Source organism: Otolemur garnettii, unplaced genomic scaffold, assembly GCF_000181295.1.
Source record: "Otolemur garnettii isolate 467f Iridium unplaced genomic scaffold, OtoGar3 scaffold00243, whole genome shotgun sequence".
In the NCBI taxonomy this organism is placed as follows: domain Eukaryota; kingdom Metazoa; phylum Chordata; class Mammalia; order Primates; family Galagidae; genus Otolemur; species Otolemur garnettii.
The window spans coordinates 1,060,800-1,070,410 of record NW_003852638.1 but is presented as its reverse complement, the minus strand read 5'-3'; the positions used below and the strand labels follow the sequence as shown (position 1 = coordinate 1,070,410).

At 48.5% G+C, this 9,611-nt stretch overlaps 1 protein-coding gene across 1 annotated transcript; it reads left to right on the top strand.

The window, feature by feature from the left end:
• Positions 1 to 2,814: 2,814 nt before the first annotated feature.
• Positions 2,815 to 5,958, top strand: GAS1 (growth arrest specific 1). Its single transcript, XM_003802251.3, has one exon. It carries the CDS (start codon positions 3,585 to 3,587, stop codon positions 4,602 to 4,604), a length of 1,020 nt encoding a protein of 339 aa, XP_003802299.2. The 5' UTR covers positions 2,815 to 3,584; the 3' UTR covers positions 4,605 to 5,958.
• Positions 5,959 to 9,611: the final 3,653 nt, after the last annotated feature.

The following is a 9,611-nucleotide window of genomic DNA, read 5'->3' as shown; positions in this document are numbered from 1 at the left end:
CTGATGGAGATTGATTTGGGAGAAAATCTACACAGAAAGACCAGCAAATAGGTTCCAGGAGTCTCAGAGTAGGTTAAAATTGAAATGCTCTTTGATGGACATCAGAGAAAGACTGAGGTCAAGGCACTGGATGAAATCACCTAAGGAAGGAGTTCAGAGACAGAAGGAGCAACCAGGGAGTAAAATGGGAAACAGGTGAGCTGGGTCATGTCCAGGGTTTCCGAAAGGGTAAACTAAGGTGAGGACTGAAAAGTGACTATTGGGTAGAGCAAGATTTTGGTCACTTGTGACCTTGACAAGTAAAATGGCAGGATGAAATTTGACTATGTGTAGTGAATTGAGGAAAGAATAAGAGGAAGGAGTAGGGAAAGTGAGGAAAAGCAAATCGTTCAAGTTTTCACAGAAACAGGCTAATTACCTACTGGGACCTTGGGGTCTAGAAATATTTTATTTTTATTTGCTTGCTTATTGTTGAGATAGGAGAAAGTATAGCTTAGTGGGGATAAAAGAGAATGAAACAGTAAAAAGGAAGCTGCTTATCCCTCAGGCCAATCCCAATGTGTGAAACTGGGGGCAGAGGTGTCCCCAAAGCACACAGAGCTGTTGGGCCTCCCTTAAATCTCACTGAAAGCTGCCTTGAGGCCAAGGTGGGGCAAGCTTTACACACATAATAGACACATTTTAACCTCTAAGCATTGGTTCTCAAAATTTTGTCCCCAGATAAGCAACAGCAGCAGCAGCATTTTCTGAGAACTGTTAGAAATGCAGATTCTTGGGCCCCACCAGTCTTCCTGAATCAGAAACTCCAGGAGCTAGCAATCCGGTTTGTTTGTTTGTTTAATTTTTAGGGACAGGGATCTTTTCTGTCGCCCAGGCAATAGGGGGACCATCACAGCTCACTGCAGCCTAGAAACTCATGGGCTCCAGCAATCCTTCCTCAACCTCCTCTAGAAGCTGAAACTCGGTCAAGACTACGAGTGGTCTTGGAATGTCCATGCAACCTGGGCTTTCACAGCACCACTAGATGATTCCTGTGCTTTCTGAGGTTGGGGACCCACTACTCTAAAGGAACTGAACAACATTAACTTAAAGATGCAACTGAATGTTGACCTTATTCCCTATGAGCCCAAATCCCAGAGTTTTAAAACCAAAAAGGACTTTTCAAATGTCTTTGAATTTTTCCAAGTGTCTTATCTAGCCTTGAACCTCACACGTGACAGATCCCAGACACAGAGAAGGCATGTGAGTTGTCCAAGTCCTCTTAACAGGACTGAGATTATGACCCTGAATAATAGGAAAAAAAGCAATCAGGGATATAGTTGTTTCGAAGTGCCATGAAGCTGCAATCTTTTCATTAATTTTGTAATGTATAGATTTACATGGTTGTTTGTTTTCTCCTATTCAAGTCAGAACAACATGGTCTGCCTTACCTCCACCTGGTTCTTTTAAAGTTTCTTGTTAGGGGGACTGCAGAGATGCAGCTTGCTCAGCACTAACAGGAGGTTTTTCTGCAGCATGATGGATAAATCTACCAGAGCTGGGGCTCTGCCTCTGACTTTTGCCATTTCAAATTCACTTGGCCCCTGGGGAGAGGCGGACAGCCCAATGCCGAGTGCTCTGGAGCCTCGGCTTCCCTCTGCTTTTGGAGAGGAGATTTAGCCTTAATTTTTGTGACAGATGGAGTTGATAGTCTCTCCACGGAAAGGGGAGGAAAAAAGCGCCAGTTTTTGACAGGCCACAGACGCCCGCTGCCTCTGGTGGCCGAAGGCTGCGTTGCGCCACAGTTAAGGTAGCTCGCAAACTCCCGCGCCGAGATGGCAGAAGTTCCTTCGCGGTGCAGCCTCCCTTAAATTTAAGAGATGGACTGAAATTTGCGCTTAATATAAACCTTGGTGCATTGTCAATTTATCTCCTTCTTCTATGTTGTGGCTGTAGCCAGATGGCACTGTTCAACATTCCTTAACATTTTTAATGCTTTTTTTTTTATTACCGCGCATGTTATAAATTTATATTCCTAAGAAATTAATTCAGTTGCTTGGATTTCTGTCTTGCCATTTGGAAACGATGCCTGGTGCAAAGGCCGAACCTGCCAGATCGGCAGGGGTTGTAAATATCTCATTTTCTTTCTTTTGTGCTTGCAAAAAAAAAAAAAAAAAGTTTTTAAAGAGAGTTTTTAAAGTTTCCTATTAAATTCTCTAGATTTCCCCTCTCCTCGTGATGACCAGGACCCAAAGATGAGGAACCAGAAACATAAACTGCGTTGTGAATCCAATATAAGACACAGATGGGGAGGAGAGGAAGAAAAAGAAAAAAAGGAAGAGGAAGAAAAAAAAGGGGGGGGGGAGGAAAAAGCCAAACAAAAAGGCCCGTAGCTGAGCCGGATGCAAACATCTGGCCGCAAGCCCTGCCCGCAGGTTCTGCGAGCGAGCCGGGGCTCAGTATCCGAGCCTCCTTAAGAGGAGGAGGAGCTCCAGGGCTCTGTCAAGCTCCCTAAGCCTCTCCTTTCAGGCCCTGAATGCCTGAATGTGAGCTGCCCACCGCCCTCTCCGCCCTCCCCCACTCCGCCACCCCACTCCAGCGGCTCGTAAAAAAAAAAAAAAGTTTCAGCAGCAACAGGCAGGACCAATAGCATCTCGAAAAGCCGGGAAAGGGGCCGAGCAAAGGGCGAAAGAGTGGAGAAAGGAGAAAGCGGGCAGGCTCGGAGCGCGCGGGGCCGGGGCTGGGCAAGCTGGAGGAGCGTTGCTAATGTTTTTGTTTGTTTGCTTTTCCATGCATGCATAATGAGGGGGCACCGCGGCACCACGCGGGGGCTCCCGGCCCACTTTTGTATTTAAAGCCTCGCTGCGAGCGAGTCCGGAGCCGGGCTCAACAGATCCGCTCCCTGGGCTCTTGGTCACCCGAGAAGCCGCGGCCGAGTGAAGCCCGGGAGCTGCTCTCCGGCCGCGCCGACTCTCTTGTTCTCCCCGCGCCGCCCGGAAAGAGCTCCCTGGAGCTCGGCGGAGGCCGGGGTCGCCGCGGGCGGAGGGGGAGGGGACGCAGGGCGGCCCGGCCGCGGGAAGGCGGGCAGCGCTCGGTCGCCGGGCCAGGAAGCGGCGCGATGCGAGAGTCCGCGGCGGCGGCGGCGGCGGCGGAGCGGCGCTGAGCTCAGCAGCAAGGAACCTCTCAGTCTGCAGAGCTAGCAGCGGCCGCGGGCGCCACCGGCCGCACAACGGATCTGCAGGCGCGGAGCAAAATGCACCCACGGCGCCGCGCGGTCCTGCAGCCCCGCCACGGCCCCGCGGCCCGCAGCCCCCCAGGGCGACAGTGAGCGCCTCCCGCCACCGCCGGGGGTCGAGTGGAGGGCTCTGAGGTGGGAACGCGGGACAAGATTTGGCGGCTGTGCGTTTCTAGGAAGCCACCGCAGCCCGAGCGAGCTGACCTTCTGCCACCAGCTGGGCATTAGCCAGCGGCGCGCATGGATTTATGAAGACACTCATGCAAGAAGTGGGCAGGACTTGGGCAAACTTTTCCACCGGCTCCGAGTCCGCGGCTCCCAGCGCCTCGTCTCTTTTCCGCTCCTCGTCCGGCTGCCGCCGCTGCCCGCGATGGTGGCAGCGCTGCGGGGCGGCGGCGGCGAGGCCCGCGGGGGGACTGTGTCGGGCGCCTGGTTATGCCTGATGGCGCTGCTGCAGCTGCTGGGCTCTGCGCCGCGGGGCTCAGGACTGGCGCACGGCCGCCGCCTCATCTGCTGGCAAGCGCTGCTGCAGTGCCAGGGGGAGCCGGAGTGCAGCTACGCCTACAACCAGTACGCCGAGGCGTGCGCACCGGTGCTGGCGCAGCGCGGCGGGGGCGATGTGCAGGGAGCCGCCGCCGCCGCCCTCCCTGCCTCGGCAGCCTCCTTCTCGTCGCGCTGGCGCTGCCCGAGCCACTGCATATCGGCCCTCATTCAGCTCAACCACACGCGCCGCGGGCCCGCCCTGGAGGACTGTGACTGCGCGCTCGACGAGAACTGCAAGTCAACCAAGCGCGCCATTGAGCCGTGCCTGCCCCGAACCAGCGGCGCCGGCGCGGGCGGGGTCATGGGCTGCACCGAGGCCCGGCGGCGCTGCGACCGCGACAGCCGCTGCAACTTGGCGCTCAGCCGCTACCTGACCTACTGCGGCAAGCTCTTCAACGGGCTGCGCTGCACGGACGAGTGCCGCACGGTCATCGAGGATATGCGGGCGGTACCCAAGGCGGCGCTGCTCAACGACTGCGTGTGCGATGGCCTCGAGCGGCCCATCTGCGAGTCGGTCAAAGAGAACATGGCCCGCCTGTGCTTCGGCGCCGACCTGGGCAACAGCCCGGGCAGCAGCGGCTCGGACGGGGGCCTGGACGACTACTACGACGAGGACTACGACGACGAGCAGCGCCCCGGTGGCGCGGGTGGCGAGCAGCCGCTGGACGACGACGACGGCCTCCCGCACCCGCCGCGCCCGGGCGGCGGCGCTGCTGCGGCGGGCGGCCGCGGGGACCCGCCTTACGGGCCCGGGCGCAGGAGCAGCAGCAGCGGCCGCTCGGCGCCCCGAGGCGCTTGGACCCCACTCGCCTCCATCTTGCTGCTGCTGCTCGGGCGGATCTTTTAGCACTCGCGCCCCCCGGCTGTTGGCTGCGGAGGGCCGGCGTCCCACTTTCGCGCGGGCTCTCCTGCTCGCTTCTGAGCCCGGGGTATCTGTGGCTTGGGGACAGAGAGAGAGGATGGTTGGGGATACTTCCCAAAACTTTTTCCGAGTGGATTCGGCTTACTGCCGGTCTCCCTGCCACCAGTCTTGGCACTTCCCCGTCTCCTCTCCCCAGCATGACTTCTTGGACCTCTCTCGCCCCCATTCCAGACTCCAGAAACTCCCCACTTGCCTGCCCTCCAGAAACCTGCCTTTAGCGTTTGGGATGGAGGGGGACCGGACTGTAGTTCTGGTCTCAGAAGGTAGATAGGGCCTTAACAGTTCCAGGGGTCTGGGCTTGAGGATGGAGTTTGCAGGAAGGATTGTATTTGCAAAGGGGCTGCCTGTTTCTTAGCATTTTTCCTTTGGAGGGGGAGTGCCAGTATTAACTTTTTCTTTTTATTGCCGCCAGTGAGGACATTGCAATCGTAAGTAAACAGAAAAGTCCCTGATTACTGATTCATTCATTTAGTCTTGGCCTCAGAGCTCAGAATTCTTAGTGACACGCGGCCGGGGAGGGGGGCGCTGTGATTGCCTTAGGAGGAACCCCTGAATTGGTTTTGGATAACTTTGAGCCCTTGACCTCAATTTCCTTGGTACCACTCAGCACATTTCTTAGGATTAAGGGTCAAAAAATGCTGATCTAAGGGGGTGCTATGGTGTTGAACAATGCAACTTTTTATTTAAAAAGCTCTACACTGCCATCTATGAAAGCCTCTTTATGATGTTTGTTTTGTTCTTTTTTCCATCAAGAAATTGTATGTTCAAATATGCAGAGAACTATATATTGCCTCTGCTCCTATCAGGGTACTAAACTCTGGTACATCCTATATAAAGTGTATTAAAACTGGGTTTGTTACCAGTTGCTGTACTTTGTATATAGAATTTTTATAAATTGTATGCTTCAGAAATAATTTATTTTTAAAAAGAAATTAAAATTTTAAATTCACATCCATATTTACCCTTCCCCCTGAAATGTATAGAATCCATTTGTCACCAGGGATCCAAACCCATAGTCCATTGTGAAGTGTGCTCTATTTAGAACAGTCTTAAAATGTACAGTGTATTTTATAGATTTGAAGTTAACATTCTTATTTTCCAGAGAATTTATGGACATTGTAGAAATGTATAAATGCATTTCCAAACTGCCTTAAACATTGTATTTTTATAGACATCATTTTTTTAAAATCCTAAGTTTTAAATAACTGTGGATTTGTGTATTTTTTGATTATTTGTTTTATTAAAACATGTACATCAGTAAAGAGTTTTAAACAATGAATATGGTGTAGTTACTTTCCAGAGTTACACTGTGGTTAACCTAATCATGGGGGAGGGGGAGGGTGGAAGGGGTACAAGGAATCTATCAACCATCAACTGAAATTAAAACACAGCACAAGACAAGAAATGCAGGCTATTATCTCTGCCTTTAATTTAATGAACAATTAGACATCTGTAAATGAGGCAGCTAAAAAGATATAATTGGCCTCCATTGATTTTACATTTGTGGAGAGAATTTACAAAACAGTGTCTCCTGCACATAAGTTTGGGATAACCCAGACAGATATCACATTTCCCTCCCCACTCCCCCTTTTCCCTTGGGACACTCCCCAAAGCCCCCCCCTCAATATTACCCCTTACCCCCAAGAGTGTCCTCTCTGGCTACTAGACATTCTGATATAATCAAACATGCCAATAACATGTGTTAACCAATAGGTCTTAGAAGACTACAAGACTCAATACTTCAAAGTCATTTTCACACTTTTGGTGGAAAAAGTACAAAATTTTGTTACAAAACATTCAGGCGGGCAAAAGTAAACACACTGGGGAGAGGAACAATTACCAGAACTTGTAATATTGTTGTGAGGAGTTGTTTAGCAGTGAGCTGAAGGCTGGGTTCCTGCCAGAGCTACTGATCTACACTCAAACGCCCTTAGATAAATAATTACACTCTTAAGCTGTGTCGAGTGCTGATACACTTGACCTTGTAAATAGAAATGTTTGCAGTAGGAATAAACTCCGGCATTGGAAAATCTTTTAAACATTAACACAAAAGAGAGCGCTCTGTCCTCTGGGGATTTGAGCCTGAACCTCGCCAAGCTAGGCACTTGCAAGGGGGAAAAAAAGTTTATTTATCTTCTATTCCTGGTGTTTATTTAAAGCTTTTCATTTTAAACGCGGTGATTGGAAGGCAAGTCAGGAGTTTAAAAGTCACCACAAATAAACTTTGTCTGAGGGGTCGACAGATTAGCAAGATCTGGTGTCTCTTTATTTGATATTAACATGTGCTGAGAAAAACATAACCAGATTTCTCTGCTGCCTAAAGTAATTAACAAAGCTATGCCCCCTTCTGACTTTCTCCCACCCACTTCCACCCCCTACTTTTGAGGTTTCATGTGCCTTTAATTCGATCTTTTTTCCAGCTTTTCTGAATATTCAAGGCACTCCTTGGTACCCCTAAAGCCAAGATTGCTTTATGTATATATGCTCTAGCAGAAAGTCTACGATAGTTGCAGTATCAGACTTGAGCCTAGGAGAGTGGTGTGTGGTTGGAAACTCCAGTCACCTGTATGGTTGAGTAAACATATTGTTAAAACAAAGCTGAGAGCATTGTTTCTTTGGGAAGTGAACAAAGAGTATTCCTAGAAATGTGTAAATGAAATCAGCTTTCTTTACAAAATGAGGAGTTAGCAATGCTTGGTGTTTTTCCTTAAATATATTTAAATCATCTCCACCTCATGTTATTTTAACACATTCTTGACTATAAGTTAAGTCTTTGTCCTAGTAAAAGGCCCAGTTTTCCCCAGTAAGAAGTAAAAGGCATTAGCACTAGAAAAGGCCTGATAATTAACTGCTACAATAAACTCACGACTTGATTTTACAGGGTCCTGTCAAAAGCATCTGCCTGGAATAAATCAACACAGCTCGTTCTTGGGGAGAGAGGACACGAGGCTTTATGCTTTCTTCCTTGAAGAAAGTGAACATTGATCGGTGGTCCATTTTAATTTAAACAATTATACACTGGAGCCCTGGACATCCCCCATTCTTCCTCTCCCCACAAACCTAGTGGATTCCAGAACAGGTTGGTGAGATAGATGGTAAGACCCTTCAGCTATTGGTACGGGATTGTATGTTGCCATCTGCTTCCAGGAAGAAAGGACTTTTACAGATGTTGACATCTGTAATATCTCATGCTCTCTGGGGAGCCTTTTGGAATTTTGGACATTTGATCATCTCAAACGTCCCACGGAGAATGCCTGAAAGTACCATTAATGAAGGAAACGGCATCTCTGGCTTTTCCCGTGGATTCTCAAATCCTTCCTACTAACAGACGTCTTCCAGGTTGAGAGAAATTCCTTTAGGATTTGATGTAAAATCATGCGTCCTCAAGGCCTTTCCCATTTCCCCAGTTAGCAGATTTGAATTCTCAGTGACAGTTTATTTGTCTTTGGAGGCACTTCAGTGACAAATGTTTAAGGGAGTGTGTGACAATGGTCGAGAACAAGAAGGCAGTTCATTGAACTGACAGTGACCATACAGTAAATAGAAGGAGGTTCGGGCTTCACTGCTCACCCAGGCATACAGCAACGCTTTTGTATATAATCACAATGGACATCACATAAGGTCTCTGTTTATTTTAACAATATATAGCAATGTACGCGAGCAACATAAGGACATAGAGTGAAGAAATGGCTGGAGGGCAGTAAGTTCTTCTACTAAGTAGCAGCACCTCTCTGTACTTGGGCAGCACCTCTGCAAACATCTGTAAGAAAGGACCGCAGCTCCTGGCCCTGACTGCCATAAATTTAAGGAACCACCAGGGTCTAGCACATCTGCGGTATACCACAGCATTCCTGATAAAGACAGAACTCTTCTCTACCTTGACGAAGGTCCTGGTGGAATGGGGTTTCCTTCCCTTCCTTGCCACTCTCTCTGTTGACACTCACTCCATCACAGCAATGTCACTCACCATCGAATAAAAAGGGACCAAAAATATTCTATGAGAACTTTCAGAGACATCAAACCCTGTGTTGAAAATATATCTACTTTAGCTATCCATTGTTAGCTTATTAAGTTCACCGCAGAAGTTCTCTAACAAAATAACTTCATGTATTGTATCTCTTTTAAACTCCTATAAAGAAAAGCATACCTTATTTATTTTTTGACCTCTTACACCAAGGACCATCAGAATCTTTGTCAATTGGCCCAGTTTCTCCCAGCTAATCAAAGCAAGGCTGTACCCAGAGTAGTTCTGGTTGGGTTGAATTTCCGGTAGGTCTCACTGCCTTGTGAGTTAAGTTGGACTTTACTGTAGTCTATTTGAGAGATTGCCTCTGGGACACAGTTGAAAAGGTTCACCCTTGACTATCTGAATGACTTAAGTAATGTGCTATTAGCATAAATACCTTCTAAGGCATCCATTTAATCAATTTCTTAAATAACAGAATGATCTACTACAAAATAGTAGACTGTATACACTATATTTTGGCACAAAGATGGTCATTCTCCCACTAGTAACCAGGGGCTCTAAATAAATGATTTCAACAATGTTTTATTAAAGGACGACAAGGGCCCTCGAGCTGCATTAATCGGGGAGAAGTCGAGTGGCACTTTTGTTATGGAAATGTTAAGCACATAATAGCAGGGCCAAACAATGTGCAGCCACTTCATTCTTTCAGCCATGCTGACACCTCTTAAAGAAGAACTGCAGGGAAGGATGTGGGAAAGATTTGCTTTCCGAGGAAGCTTTCAGCTAATATTTTGGAGGGCTACCTTCCAACCCTGTGTAATACGCATGCAGCAGGAGCGAGAAGGGCTGCTGAGAGGCAGAAAGGGCTTCCTCCCCTTATTTCAAGAGCATGGGTTCCATACTAAAAGTAAATATCTCTATTTTCTGACATGGCAATTTCCAAAGCAATATTTTGCTGATTTTTT

What these genes read in the sequence shown, in the direction of transcription:
- GAS1 (XM_003802251.3), top strand. Translation starts at nt 3,585, where the DNA reads ATGGTGGCAGCGCTGCGGGGCGGCGGCGGCGAGGCCCGCGGGGGGACT.